The sequence below is a fragment of the Corvus cornix genome, chromosome 4, assembly GCF_000738735.6.
Source record: "Corvus cornix cornix isolate S_Up_H32 chromosome 4, ASM73873v5, whole genome shotgun sequence".
Lineage (NCBI taxonomy): Eukaryota > Metazoa > Chordata > Aves > Passeriformes > Corvidae > Corvus > Corvus cornix.
In genome coordinates, this window is record NC_046334.1 from 25,700,836 (window position 1) to 25,717,118 (window position 16,283).

The following is a 16,283-nucleotide window of genomic DNA, read 5'->3' on the forward strand; positions in this document are numbered from 1 at the left end:
AATATATTGTTTTAACTGAAAAACTTGTATTTCATTTTAGTTAGTCCAAAATATCCTGGAGCTCAGTGATTAAAACTGTTCTGACTGTGATGCCGAATGTAAGACATACATATCAGCTCTAATTTGTATTTAGCTTTCATCAGGGATGTGCATGCTCGTAACAACCCTTCTTTCTTCTGTGGTGATGGCTGTGGGATGCATATTTCCTGTCACTGGCAAACAAGTAACATTTAATTTCTCTGCACTCAGTGCTGCAAGAATGTCCCTTTGTTTCAAGACTTATTTTCTTCAATTCCATCTGCTTCATCCTCTAAATAAGGCAAATGCTTCTCAGTTTTTGTACTGCAAGGGAAAAGTACATATTCAGGGAATAGTGAGTTACATACCAATTACATTAGCCATACTTGAGCCATACTTTCTGTTTATTCTTTTAATAAGCAGTGCCTGAGGGATGCATGAAGCAATTTTTTTCCACCATATGCTAATGATAAGTTTCCTTTTTGCTTCTTAGCCAAAGAGAATGGATGAAAAGGGAGAAACATTCCTTTTACTACTGAGAGTAAAGGGAAAACATTTGTTAGAAAAGAGAAGGCATAAGCTAGAGCATCTGGAACCAACTAGCACAAACTTTATGGAATGTATGCTCTTTAGCCTTAGAAAAATGTTCTTGAAAGTCAAGGAATTTTGTTTTTAAAGATAAGAGAGACCTATATAAAAAGTTACTTCAGTGGAACCTTGTAAATATACATCAAAGGAAAAACTGAAGAAATTACACAGGAATGCCACAGTCATGTTTCACAGTAAGTTTAAGAAATAGCAATTTATTAGCACAGTGTGCAGATGAAATTCAGCTCCATGCAATGTCCTTGTACCTAGCGCTTTGCAGCTATTAAACCTATCACCTAGGTCCTAATTTGCATACAGGCCTTTATACAGCCTGCTCTGCAATGGCAGAAATTCCTTTGCAGAATTCCTCTGTAGAACAAAGCTTATTTTCTAATGTATGTTCAAGAGGAAATCAGATAACTTTGAACTTTCCATTTTGAATAATTCACTACTCCAGCAAAGATCTGAAGCCAAGCGCAGGCACTTCAGATGATGAGAGGAAAGCCTGTCAGCCTCTGGAAAAGCAGGCTTTTGCAACTGACTCTGCAATACCAAAGGATGATAGCTCTCTTCGTAAGCAGAAAGTCCTTCCTTATGAACATACCTGCCTAAGAGAGAGTCTTCAGCAAGTCTTTTACTGCAAGATACTACCCACCCCTCTGTATCAAGGCATTTCATGTTTTGTCTTCTCTCCATCACAGGCAGTCACCCATCTCTCCTTAGCCTAGGAAGGCACCAACATTTCAATTGCACAGGGCTGGAACCAGTAGGAGCCTCATTCCAGTGTTTCCCAAGCAGCCTGGTCAAGAGATGAAAGCCTGCATCTTTTGTGCCCTTCGTTGCCCAGCTTTATCTCCCTCCTCTTCTGAGCTAGTGCAGGGCACAAAGCAGGAAAAGAGAGATATTTTACTGCAAGCTGCTGGGGACTGGGAGAAAACAGGAGAGATTTCAAAAGGGGAAGGCTGAACAGAGTTATTAGGAAGCAGATCTGTGGCCTGTGGAGTATCTCCTTTTATACCATTTTTGTATAAAGATAATAATCAGATTTGTTTTAGCTCTGTCTAATTCTGTCTGGTATTACTGAGCATAGCCTGCACAAACCAATTAATTTAGCTTTCAACAAAGAAGGTATCCATTTTCTTCTCAAGACAATTCTAGCACACATAAAATGCTTCGTAATTTCAATCTTTTACTCTTGCACAACAGAGGCCATACTGAATCTCACCAAAAAGAAGGGAAAAAATAATCTAAAAGCCCATTAACAATCACAGGAGATGTTAAAAATTACTCCATGTAACTGTAGTAACAATTTGCTCTTCAAGTCCTGGGAATCTGAACAAACTTGTATAGTGTATATTTTTCATGTTCATAGTAAGAGAAGGAGTGGGTTTTGCTTTCTAAGTTTTACTAATATGAATAATAACCCCCCCTGCTTGCTAACTTAGATTCCCCAGATTCCTAAAATACAAAGAAAAAAATGTGTCAGTTCCTCCAGCAGGAAGGGAATAGATTCAGAGAGATAAAATCAAACTGCAGAAATATTATAGATTATTGGAAGACTTTAGAGGTTGTGAGTGGCCATAACCTGTTGTGTAGGAACCATTTCTTTCCTGCCTACAGCACTACAAGTAATTCTTCTTGGACTCTTTCCTATGTGGTACTGGAACAGAAGGTAAAACTAAACTGCGTGGAAAGGTCTACATACATACTGCATAGACAGGCATCAAGGAATTTTCTTGTTTCCCAGCTTCCTTTCTTTTTTCCTCAGAGTGCTAAAAGATATTTAGTCAAATCTTACACATTATGAGGCTGTGATGCCCCCTCTCATAATGGATGCAGCCGAAACACAGAAATCTCTGGAGTAAAACTGCACTGGATTGTTAACCCTATGTGCTTGCTGTAAAAGAAATGTCAGTCTTTCTAATCCTTCCCACGTAACTCTATGTTTTAAAATTAGTCAGTCTGCTGGTTGAAGGCACACTGTTTGTAACCTTTAAAGAGGAATGAATAATTCAGGAGGAACTCTGGCAGATATGCCCACACACTGTTGGTAGTGAAGATGGACTGGTTTGTGTTAATTTGCTTTACACAGCATCTGTCCCTAAAAGCTTGGCCAAGACCACCCCCAAGCTTGTGCAGCAGAGACCCTGTCACCACAGACAGGCATGGACAAACCTAGGGGTAGGTGCACCTCCAAAGTTCTTTGCTCTCACAGCAGCCAAACCTCAAATAAAAAGAGTCAAATCCAGGCCAGGTCTCTGTCATCAGCACATCAGAAATGTGCTGGGGACTTTGCCAGCAATGTGGTATCAAGAGTTCTTCCTTCCCCCCAGTCCAATACAGGTACGACTGCAATGCAATGCAATGCAATGCAATGCAATGCAATGCAATGCAGTGCAGGCCTGGCAAAATTCCACACTGGCCATCACAAACCCATAGAGTTCACGATGAACATCAGAGGGATTTGAGCCAATAAACTGGAAACAGAAATTATTTTTTCCCATTACTAGGCATTCCTATTTCTACAGCAGGGAGGCTGGACCAGATGACCCACTGTGGTCCCTTCCAACCTTATTTCTTTTGTGATTCTGTGAAACACCCAATCAAGAATCCTTTTGCTCCCTCTAAGCCTGCTTTTTAAACTGCACTAAAGCTATTATTACATAGGCCTTGTTTGTAAGGGTTTATGTGGAGTAAATTCACAGTAAGTCTCCTATTTGCTTTCAGCATTGATAACAGAACAGAAGACGACATTCACACCTAGTAAGGAGGCTGACAGAAGTTCTGTTAAAGGCAATGTTTTATTTTACATATTAATGTACCAGCTAAACTTAGATGCTCAGTTACGTGACTTAACAGACAACTTAATGGTCTGAGGAAAAGGAAAATTGAACTTTCTAGCAGAGGGCCAACTCTCCATCTGGCTGTATCTGATGCCAATTCCAAATATAAATAAACGAAGAGAAAAAAGCAGTTAAAGTGGGAAATAGAACCACTACTGCTAAATGGTGTCAAAGAACCCAGTCACAAAAAGTGCCAGAAGAGAAAAAATACCAAGGCACACAGTGCAGCATGGCAGAGCTAGAACATAAGATGGGGTCCTAGACAGAGCAGCTGATAACAACCATGTCTCTTAACCCTTCTTTGAAGGACATGGAAGAGATTTACCAGGGAAGGTGGAAGTGGCTAATACTGTAAACACCCCTCACCTCTGCTCAGCATGGGTCTAGGGCACAAAAGCAGGGTAATGAAAGACTTCCCTCTCACTTTAGTGCTTTCTACCAGTTGTAGAGGTAGAAAAATCATTGGGCAACAATTATTTTCTAGATCTCATAAGAACATTCTTGTTTTCATTTGTATAGACTAAGGACATGCTACACAGATATTGCATGGACACACTCTTAGAGATTACACCTGTTTAAAAAAAATAATAGGTTGAGGATATAAATTATTGAGAGAGAAAAAGGATGCAAGAAATACTCTGCTCTTGTAAATAATGAAATCTGTGAGCGTATAGTCAATAATTTGACCTTGGAATGTCTGAAGAGAACCACATGCCATTTTAAAAGCCACAAATAACACAGAATTGGCAGAAGATACAATACACACATCCCCATGAACAAATGCACTAATGTTGCATTTGTGCTATCTCTTGTTAATACTAGCAGGAGAACAATCCCCTGCTAGCAGCTGATCAATTTACTTGTGTGCATAAAAGCCCACACATCAGCATACATACAATAGCACACTCCATGTACTTGGATGCCCAGAGGAATATTACAGTGTGATTCTCCAACACAGCTGTGTGAGCTTCTGGCAGCCCAAATAGAAGATTTATCTTGCCCAGCTTACAATACAGACCCAGATTTGGTCAGGGCCATTGGAGGAATTCAACAATGGGTTCAAAACAGATACACAGTTGTGTTGGAGAACAATGATAAACTTTACATTACCTCATCAACAAATGAATCAAACCTTAACTTTTCAAAGTGAGCTGAAACTGGAAGTAAATGAACTCCATGAAGGCAATCCTTGTGAAAATGTCAGAAGTTTTACCTGCATAATTTGGAAGATTGTAAAACCCTAGAGCATTGTGACCTTTCAGACAATGCATACGTAAGCCCACAGAAGCCCAGAGGAACATCTCTATAGAGGGTCATTCTGTGAAATGAGTGGCTGAAAACTGAACATGAAATATTACTTTCAGCTCTGTTTTTTCTATAAAATAGTGATCATTATATCCCAAATATGGACACTCCAAGAGGTTTCATGGAGCAAAAGTTCTGAGACATGCATAGCTCTTGCTCTAATGAAATGCATCTTCCTATTTTGAGTGGTGAAGGGGAGAAGGTAGAACTCAAAAATAAAGCCCATGGTCATGGTTGCATCATGACACAACTAAAAGGCTCTGCACTTCTGGGAAAACATTTAAGACTTCTAGAATTTATGGTGTGTTGGAAAGAGTAGTTTAAAAAAAAAGGAAAAAAAAAATCTAACAAACAGCACCACTACCAACAAAGGCCAAACCAGAACCATACCACTGTTTGGTAGTCAAGCCAGAAACTGCTCACTAGAAGCAAGGGATACAGAAGTGAAATTACAAGCTGAATTACTTTAAATCCATACCAAAAGCTTTGTAATAAGAATATTAACAATTTTTTAAATACCCCAAATCAAATGTATCCATTTCTCAACCAAAATCCCAATTAAATATTTGCTGCAAACTATTTTTGAAGTGTATACTTCCAAAATTTACATATAAACAAAAGTCAAGAGGCTGAATGGTATTACCAGGTTGCTCTACTTACATCTTTAGCTTTACAATAACTAAACTTTTTCATTCAGTTTCCCTGAACTGTTTTTAAGTATGTCAACAGGCAGCCAAGTCACCTACCTATTCTGAAGATCAAATCATCTTCAATGGGATTCTCTTTTCTTTTGCCAGTGCTGTACATGCTTGCAGGTCTCTTCACAGCTTTCTGCTTCACATGACCACTGCCAGGAGATTTAACACGCCTCTTAACCCCTTCAGTGGTAGGGGACACATCTGCTGACCTGACCACTTTAAGTTTGAATGGGCTGCCCTTGATATGTTGATCATAAAGTCTCAGTGACAAAGTGAAGTCCCCTTCTTTCTGAACAGTATACAAAAATTCGTAAGTGCCATTTTTGTTGTCAAGTATTTCTCCATCTGCTACACTCCCATCAGGCGTGCTCAGTTCAGCAGTGAGGTAAGCATTCCCAGATTTACAGAGCTCCCCATCTTTGTCCTTGGTTGTGATGGTAACAGACATGGGCTGTCCGATCACTGTCTGCCTCAGTCCCTCACCGGTGGCAACTGTTTCAGAGGCAACAGCATTGGTGGTTAAAATAGTCCCCAGGTTGTGAATGGACTTCTTCAGGCCTTCTGTTTCCACGATAAAGTCCAACTGATCGTTTTCACGGGGCTGCAGCGGAAAGTCCCGCTCGGCCAGTTCGTTCAGCTTGTCACTCATTTGCTTCTTCACCAGCAGCACTTCGGTTTCAGTGCCATGGTTGAGGGCTTGGGCTGTAAAGTTGCTGCAGCTTTTAATGCTTTCCTGTCCTTCTAGCAAGGTATCCAGCTGTGTCTGGAGGACCTGTGTGCATTACCAAACACCAGATTAGCATTGTGTTACAAGACCTATCCTATGAAGATGTAGCATCTAAAGGTCTTTGTAGGAACCAAATTTATGATGTCTTATTTTAGAGTTTAATTTAAACCTTCATTTTAGAAGTACCACACTGATCACTAACCTGTATTTGGAATATAATGCTGCAACACAAAAAAACAACCTGGTTTGGGTATTCAAGACTTTACAGATCCACTGGCACAGTAGATTGAATTACTACCCCACCTATCTTGTTGCGGGGGGGTTTTTGTTTGTTTTGGTTTGGTTTTTTTTGAGCAAAAACCCAGCAACAAATGTAGGAGCTTGAACCCTGCTCCATTTAACTCTCAGCAGTCATGGTTAATGAGACAGTTACTGGAAGTTAGTTGTGTTCACAGATGCAGAGATATTTTGGAGTCATGAAGCCCATTAATAAGAGAGGCTGCAAGAAACTTCTTGACACTATTTCTTCAGAGCCAGGGGAATCTGTGGGTTACTCCTCTATGGAAATGGACAACAAGGCCTCAAGACCTGGATGCACATCCATTCTGAGGAAAAGGGGGATTCCTGAACCAAATAAGTGAAGAAAGGAAAAATCTCCCTAGAAGAAGGTAAATTGATTCCTCACTTTCAGCAGGCAGGAAAGCAAAACATACAGAATGGGCTGTGGATAGTGGGAAGAGTTGGATTGAGTAGCCTGAAATTTTGGTGGGCAGCAAGTAGCCACTCCATATTTAAGACTATGAAAGAGCTTCTATTATAGGGTCAGTTCTGGCCCTCAGTCTAAAGTCCTTAAAATCCTTGACCTCAAAATTGTTAAGTGTGGGCTGGCAACTGGGCTAACTTTTTTTTTTTAAACCAATTTTGCAGTGAATTGGAAAAAGGATCCCTGAATTTTAACAACCTAGCAGAGACATTCATGATAGTCAAGGAAACATTGCAGCTGCCCCCCACACTCTCCACTGATAAAATCCCCAAACGAAGGTACCCAGTCATACACTTGGTATGTTTTTCCTACAGAGAAGAACCAGGGCACAGACATGACTGTGGATTAGAGAAGCTTTTTTGTTGACCATCACTGTAAAGTAAATATTTTTGAAATGTTTCTGTTGATGTAAAGTAAACTTAGAGACTGGATGTATTTATTGCTATGAAATACTCTTCCCTTGCTGAGACACACTATGTAAAGACATTGGATTCTAAAGGCATTTTCTTCTGAATTTTTCAAAGCTTTAAGCTTTTCATCCACTGGAGAAAATCCAGGCTCCCATGTTACTGACATGGGAAAGTGGTAACAACACAAAATCTTTTGCAATCAAAACAGAATGAACAAGTTTCAAGACTACACTGAAATTTCAAGTCTTCTGCTTTTCTAGGCATACAGAAATTTTTCAGGATGCAATACAAGGCATTTCTAATCTGCTTGGTCTTTACTCAAGGACATAAGTAGTTAAAGAGAGAGCATAGCTAATAAGGTCCCAGGATGAAAAAACCCCATATGCTTCAGATAACAGGTCACAAACTAAAAGAAAGACAATTTGCAGCTATGTTTTAAAATCAATACTTTCTTAAGACATCTTTCTTTCATTACAAAAATGGAAAATATTAAATCCTAACATACATAATATTTAAAATGTACAGAGAGTATTTTACATCTTACACTCTTTCAGTCCACTGGGCAACAAACTGAATTGCCAACTTTTTTTTAGTAAAGTGTACCCTTTTTATTGTTACATTTTTTAAAAGCATATGATCAGAAAAATTGATGATTTGGGTTTGACTTATTTTGCAGGACTACTGTGCATTCAAATTAAAATCCAGTTTCAACTGGGGTTTTTTTATACAAACAGGGTAGATGCCTCTTTTACTGCTTATGTGCAACTTCATAAAAATTTTATTCTCTAATGCTCAAAGTAGTTATTAAATTATTTTAAATCTCTTTAAACAACAATAACATCATATTCTATTTTGTGTAGACTTTGTACACACACAGAGTGTATTTGCTTGCTATGGAAGTGTGACATCTTGATTAGATTGTGACATCAGGAATACATTTAGATAAACCTGGGATCTAAGTCCACATTATTGATGCTAAAACTTCTCTAAGCTGCTCCTTAGCTCTGGAGATGACTAAATTCCGTGCCCCAATGGTTTCGGGCTCCCTATGTTCCTAAAAGTACGTATCTTGTGCACATGTTAGAATTCCTCCATTTCCACAGGCTCAGCAGTTCAATACCTTTCTAATGATGTTTTCAAGCCTATTCTAGATCCAGGAATGCAGCATTCCTCCACTTCAGACATCTGGAGATGTTCAAGCTGCTTGGTAATGGCACTCTTGAAACTCCAGTTGTTGATGTTATTTCCTTTTAAAGGCTACTTTCATGGAAGAAATCTTTCTTTATAAAGCAGAGAACTGATGCCCAGGAAAATAAGGTCTAAATTCTTTAATTTTCCTGATTCAGACCTAATAATCCTCAACAAAATTTCTACCCACCAGGCTACAGGCTTTGCTTTGTAAAAGTACATGTTTCTGTTTTCTTCCTCTGAAGCTTAATCTACAGTATAAGGGGAAGACCCTCAGATTCAATCATCATAGGAAGTAAAAGAGTGAATACAGCTTTGCAATCTATTACTCTCTGCATTCCCCTAAGAAAGTGAGATGTCCCTCCAATCTTTTTGTATTCCAACACGTGACATCTAACATGAAATATGTTAGATCATGACATCAAAGCACTGGAAAGGAAAACAGTGCCTTGAAGCAAAACAGGCAGCCTTACTCAGTTCTTCAGGAAAAATTGTTTGGCCTGTATCTTCATGCTCATCTTATAAGGCTGGGCACCCACAAGTGAGGCTCTGCAGCACTTCATTTCAGGAAAACAAAGTTCTCTGGATCTCAGACACAATTTGTCAAACTGGCGTCCCACACCATTTGTAAAAACTGGCTGATTAAATTAGCAGCTTTTCATTGAAACAAAACATGCATCTTACTTTGTGTTTAAGGCCGTAATTCACTTCCAGCTCCATGAGCAGCACGCTCTTTCGCACATTTAAAGTCTTCTGGAGTTCATCAAAAGTGGAATGAATATCATCTACGATGCTAGCCTTTTGGTTGGTTAACTGGTGTATGATTTCAGATATAAAATGAAGTGCTGAGTCAATCTCTGGAAGCCTGAGGGAGGAATTAAATTACAAAGATTGCTGTTTCAAAAGTCATTAAACATTGGCCCTTGCCCTGGTATCTTTTGGTTAAACCCTCTCATCAGCAGGCTGTCTTTACATTTGGTCATTTCCCAGAAGTAAGTTCATTCCTTTTATAACCACACAGTGGGTCTGGTCTGATAAAATAAGGCTAAGCCACAGTCTTCCCCTGTGCAAATCCATTAGACTTTAGGCATTACCAACAGTGAGACCTTGGATCCTCTGTACTTTATACTGTATATCTACTCAAGAAGATATAACTAGATCTACCCCACTTTTCCTTTTTTTTTAAGCCTTGTTGCCACCATAGTGTTTGTACCAGTCTTTTTAACACCCAGTATTATTTATTTAGCTATCATTTAATTAACAACTGGATAGTAGCTTCTTCCTTAGCATTTTATGCCCCTTCTTTGGAGGACACCTGCATTTCGAATATCCTCTGTTTTGTGAAAGACATATAGGAATCTCTTTTCACTAATCCCTCAGTACATCCCACTCAATGGATTTTTTGTCCTTATTCTAGCTGCACTATCCCTGTTTCCAAGGTAAATACCCATGGCACCAGCACATTAAAATATCTACCCCAGTTAGCACAGGAAGCCAGTGATAAAACTGAAAATGGAAAATAGTCAGTAGAGTCTCCATACCTTTTGTTGACAGCATCCAATTGGACTTGGAGGGAAGCCTTGTGTTGCTCCACCACATCCTTGAGTGGTACGGTGGGATGCTCTGCGTGTTCTCCCTCTGTGCACTCCCGGCACATGGCTGTCTCACAGGACTGGCAGTAAAACTCCATCACCTGGAAAAGTGCACAACTCTACACTCAAACATGGCAGCAGTAACATAACTCAAAGCATATCTTACTGAGTCTTGAACTCATTTATTAGCCAAGCTCTGAGACAAAGCTTCTGTTTTCTTATGCACCAATAATTTACTGCCTAAAAGATGGCTGTTATTCTTACACATTTTACATCAAAATGCTCCTTTAAAAGCATCTTATTCTATCATAAAGTGTCAGAACAGCAGCCTGTAGACAATGCTGGACTTCACTGCTGGTCCTAACATTGTCTTTACACTGTGTAATAGTAAGTTTTGGTGTCTCTCATGCACTCCATGAAACAACTCAAAAAACCAGGCATTCAACTACCCTCACTAACTTGATCCTTAGTTGTCCCATAGTGTCTGCTAAAGAAAGTGTAAACTTAGGCTGCTTTTCAGAACAAGGCCACCCTTGGAACACAAACTCAATGGAAATCACCAACCAGCATGTTTATTTGTTAGAGGAAAGCACCCTAAATGAACCAACGTGCTGCAGGGAAAAATCTCTATATCCCATTACTAATCCCTTAAAACCATTAAAACCTCGTATCTGAGATTGTAATAGGAGGGCTGATCTATACTTGAAAGAGGAGGAGATTGTTTCAACCTGTTAAGTACCCAGCAAGATGCTCTTTAGAGATAAAAATAGATCTTTACATGTAATAGATTCTGAATATATTCATGAAGGGAAAGAAACAGAGAAGTGCTGTAAATCGTATGTTAGTCAAAATAATGCACACGTGCAAATTTGGCATGAGACCTTTTTTTACAGCTTGGAAGTCCTTGGGCACAAAGCATTTTAGGCTTATTAAAAAAGGATATAAGGGAATTCATAGTATATGCTTCAAAGCAAGACATTGGCAGCTCTTTTGCATTCAGAGCATAGCATCAGAATCTTGAATAATTCAGCTGATGCTTCTGGCACTCAGATATCTTGCACAAAGATGGCTGTGCTAGAGTTGTTGGTTGATGAGATGGTTGTGTAGAACCAGCTGTTTTCAGGTGAGCAGAGGGATTTGTAACAGCACGGGGCAAAAGAGCTGGCTGCTCCAAGGCATCTTGAGAATTAAGGAGGGGAAAGAAAGAACCATGATTTGCACGTGGCTATTAGCATTAACAGGGATTTTCCTCTGATAAGCTCCTTTCCATCTTATTCCCATTCTTCCCTCTTATCTCAGTTCACAAGATATGGGATTCACATGCCATGAGGGTTTAGTCATTTGTTGGCCATTCATGTAAGCCACTTCGGAGAAAATTTAAAAGTTGCTCCAAATAACCTGTGTAACATCAAGTAGATCAGCAAGGGGAAAAAAAAGTAGACCTTCTAAACAATGTCAACCCTCATGAACACTACTCCAGTCACTGTGAATTTAGCAGTCTCACTGTAGTAGATCCTCCGAGGCCTGATAGTTACTTTGGTAGGCACTGTGATGTGATGCATTCTTACAGTGCATGGAGGAAATAAGTTAAACCAAGTGTAGGATTGAAGTTCTTTTCAAAGGCTTCAAAAGTCTGCAATCAGAAACAGCCAAAAGGAAGACTATTCTATTAGGAAACTTTGAAATCTTCTTATATGGCCCAAAAAAAAAAAAAAATTCATTTCTTTTGAATGAGTGTCCAAAATTAATCTTTCTGCTCTTAATAATTTAATGCTCAGGTTCAAGATATTTCAACAAGCCCTTTATTTATTCAGTATTTTTATCTTTGGATACAGTGATTAGAATAATTTAGTATTTCTGTTTTCTATTGAACACCCCATAACACATATCTTTATATTTGCAGCCACATATATAAGAAAGGAAGCATCTCATTGGCATAATGAAGTTCAGCCTAAACAACTTTCTTCCTCTTTATTCAAACATCAGAGAAACACGTAAGCTCAAATGATAATAGCAAACAGATCACAAAGACCTAATGTGTATCTATCTCTGCGTACAAATAGTTGTCTTTGCCTCAAATTCAAAATGTTTGGAGAGAAGCAGCTTTCATTTCCCACTACAATTATTGTACTGTGCATAGATGAAGTAGAGGGAAAACCTAATATTAATACAATTCAGGCTTCAACTCTCTAGATAGGCTGATTTCCTAAGATTTTTTTTCTAGCATCTCTTAATCAGGCAAGACTAATTTCTAACTACAGACAGACATGTATTACTGGCTTTTCGTCTCTCCCCTCCATGCCAAACATGGGCATCACATTTTGTACACTCCCAGAAAACTTTTCACTATGACAGGTTTGCCTTACAAAACATCTCAGAAAATGACATTTGCCTGAACCTCTCCTTTCCAAATTCAAGAGAGCTCTTGGCCAGGACATACTATAGCATCCAGCTCTGGCTTCAGCTGTATTTCCACCAAATTGAACGAGAACATTCCCATCAGCTGTAATGAAGTTTGAATTTCAGAACCCACTGGTTCTGAAATCCCATCCACTAATTCCCACCTTAAACCAGACCAGCATATTTCAGCACTACGATGTAATTACAGACCCATGCGCATCTTCGCTACTGTAATTCAACTGAATTTACAGAAACCTTTAAAATTGCATAATCAAGGATGCAAGTACTTCTGAACTAGATTTCACAGTGCCAAGACACACTAATTCCAGCCCTTCAAAGTTCAGGTCTTGAGGAAAAAGTTCTCATCAATCCCAAGCCCCACTTCTCTAAAATCACATTGCTCATCCTCTGCTTTCTATTTGTTTGAATTGAAAGAGCAGTCTACAGAAAAAGGGTAAGTCAGCTCTTTGCCACCCACCTTCCTCATGTCACGCATGCTTAATTCTTCTGTCCCAGGGCTAGTGTGTACCTTAGCTTTGTATGATTTGGCTTTCAGAAGAATGCAAGTTTGAATTACCTGAGGGTACCTCTGAAATACCTGATAAAATTTAGAACGTGGAGTTTTTTCCTCCTGAGTCACAGCTTTTGCCTTACCCATAGATTACACTTTAATGGGATACACGAGTAAGTGACATGGTGAGAAGTACAGAGGTGAGGAGAAAAAAAGAAGTGTTTAAAAGGTAAGTAAGATATGAAGTCACTTCATCAGAATATCAAGGATAGATGATTTTTTATTTTTCCAAGAGAAGCATTCAGGCAGTAAGCAACACCTCCACAAGTTCAGGAAATGTTTTTGTAAGCAAGATCTTATGCCTGTCAAGTTGCCAAGCTATGCTACGATCTTTTGAGAAAAAGCTAGTCAGAGAGAAGGCATTCTCTCTTGTTAAAAGTGTTTAATTTAATACTGTGTATCCTCTCTTGTTACATCTAGAGGCAGAAAATACATTGCCCCACCTTCTACATTGTAAAAACACGGTCGACTCTGAGCTGGTTTTCAGTTCAAATTCAAACAAAACCCAAGTATAGACATTTCAGAATGGGTGACTGCAAAGAGGCTACACCACTCATTACATACAATGGAGTTAGAATTTCATAGCCTTCCCTGCTCTGGCTGCTGTATCTGCCCCTAAATTATTGTAGATCAATGTTTCCAATCCAGAATGCTTTTATATACAGCAAGAGCTGCACGTGTTTAGCAGCTGAGAATAAAGCCAATCTTATTTTAATGTGTAGGTAGAAGATAAGAATCTTCTAGTATGTTCAAAAGTTCCATATGTGCCCTATTACCCTGATTTAACAAGAACATACATTTGTGCTCCGTGTTGTGTCAAAATAAGAAAGCATTTTTTTATAGTTCAGGCACAGGTAACCATATTCTGTATTAAGATACTACAAGCTGAGTTTCACTTTTCGTAAGAACAGACAGAACAAAGATGCCATAACAGAGGATGGGAGGATGTGCACAGAAGGAATAAAGTAAACATATACACAAATGGAAAATATGAGTGATGGGAATAGTGGACCAACTGGGAAGGGAAAGTATCTAATCTACATGGCCTGAGGAAGGCTAAGTTTCAAGCTGACAGGCAAACAAATGAGAAAATATCTCTGCATCAGTTTCTATCTCATTTTAATCAGAGAGGTTTAAATCCAGGATGGCTGAAATGATTGAAAAAACTTGTTTAAACAGAAACTTATTTCCAAGCTAATACGAAGAAAAACTGGTAATATTTAAAATAAATATTTGATGCAAATACTAAAAGTACAATGGGTCTGACCCTACCCCAAGCAACATGTAAAAATTAATGGAGGGTGGATTTAGTGCAGAATGACTGCTGGTTTTGCAAAGGCATTCTCCTCCAGCTGCCAGCTCAATCCTTTTTCACTTCCTGAAGCCCCCAGTAAAGCTACTAGTAGCCAGGCACTTGAAATCATAGAATACCCTGAGCTGGAAGGGACCTACAAAGATCATCAAAGTCCAACTCCTGGCCCTGCCCAGGACCACCCCAAGAGTCACACCATGTGCTTGAAAGCATTTGCCGAAATGCTTCTTGAACTCTGGCAGGCTTGGTGCTGTGACCGCTTCCCCACGTTCCAGGGAAGACGTTCTGGGTGAAGATTTCTTAGATATTTCCTACTATCTAACCTACTTGCCCCACAGTGCTCTTCTGTTCTGAACCTATGAAGCCAGCATAAGCCCATTTCCTCAGTGAGGCCTAAGGTGGCCAGCACCTTGCCCTGTGCACCCTTCCAGCCAGACCCACCTGGCCAGCCTCAAGAAGCTCTTCCCAAATCTTACCTCAGCTCCTCCCATCACAAGGACTAATACGTGCACTTAGCTTTTAATTTCTTAGCTTCACAAAGCTTTAAATTGGAGTCATCCTCAGGCTATCCCCAACCCTCCCAGATACTTATTGAAGCGAGAGGATGTTCCCATCACGCACTATTCAGCATCCTAAAAGACACGCTATGTTTCAAGGCAAGCCAAGTAAGCTAGAGGACTTACAACTGCACCTTTCCCTATAAAGGAGTTCTCAGAGAGGTGTAAGGTAGCATATTTTTGATTGTAGACAAGCCAGGTTTTTTTAAACATACCCAAAGAATAATCACCTGATAATTTAAAATACAAAACAAGTAACACCTTAGTTTTGACTTTTTTCTGCATTTCACAATCAAATGGCTCCTAACAGAATGGCTATGTCAGAAAAAAACAACGGTTCATTTTAAAAAAAGCAAATAAAATGCAAACAAAACCCAGGAATGCATTAATCAGTAACCAGTACACACACATAGGTACAGTACCCATTAAAAAAAGTTACACCAGTTATCCATTAATCAGAGTGTACAGCATCGGTTCTGCAAGTCCACCTAATTCCAACAGAGATATTCCTCTGTTACAGTAATCATTACCTATCAGCTGAATTACTCCTCTACAACCAATGTACCTACACTGAGTATCAAATAAAACAGTTCCCAGAAAGTTGTCTTAAACTACTGACACATACTTCTTGGCTTGCACAGAAGCACAACATTCAGTTTACAACGTAACATCACTGAGTTTTGCAACGTGATCCACTTACATGTTTGCGTAAGCTTGGCTATGAGTCAGGAGCTCATATGCCTACCATGAAGTTACACAGGTTAACACAGAAAATTGTGAAGTAAGCAGAGTTAGAGGTGTTCTTGCAGTAATCTGTGAATATTTTCTCAGTTGGGGGTACTCGCCAATGAATACACTGATATGATTTGAGGATGTATGTGGGGACACACGAGGTAAAAAGAGTAGGTGGAGGGAAAAAACAAAGCAGCCTCCAAAGACTGAGATGAGAGACCCACAAAACACTGCAGATAAACAGAAGCTCTCCATTTCTAGCCTGTGCTGACCCAAAGCATCCTCAGATAGGACTCACTTTTATCTGGCTCTATGTTAATATGTTCACATTTTATGTTAATTATGTTAATATGTTCACTTTTGGTACTGCCCCAGTGTGCAGGTTAGTTAAACTCATAAGGTCCTTGTCACATATTGCCTAAACAAACACCCAAGTACCCACAGCACCAGTTGATGCTACAAGCACGAGGGCTAGGGAAACCCAACCCAAAGCAGTAAGGGCACAAGGTTCAGTACTTGCAGGATAATAATTTTGACCAAATGTGCCAAAAGACAGTATCATCCCAGATTACTGGTAAG

General features: G+C 39.4%; 1 protein-coding gene across 15 annotated transcripts in view; it reads right to left on the minus strand.

Moving 5' to 3' along the window:
- The window catches only part of TRIM2 (tripartite motif containing 2), an 87,865-nt gene that overhangs the window by 19,415 nt on the left and 52,167 nt on the right, over positions 1–16,283 (minus strand). For all 15 annotated transcript variants that reach the window (XM_010411807.4, XM_010411803.4, XM_010411805.4 and 12 more), the window contains 3 exons: positions 10,082–10,233; positions 9,225–9,405; positions 5,501–6,224 (listed from right to left, as the gene is read on the minus strand). In XM_010411807.4, the coding sequence (XP_010410109.2) occupies positions 5,501–6,224; positions 9,225–9,405; positions 10,082–10,233 (1,057 nt within the window). The remainder of the gene's footprint in view (positions 1–5,500; positions 6,225–9,224; positions 9,406–10,081; positions 10,234–16,283) is intronic.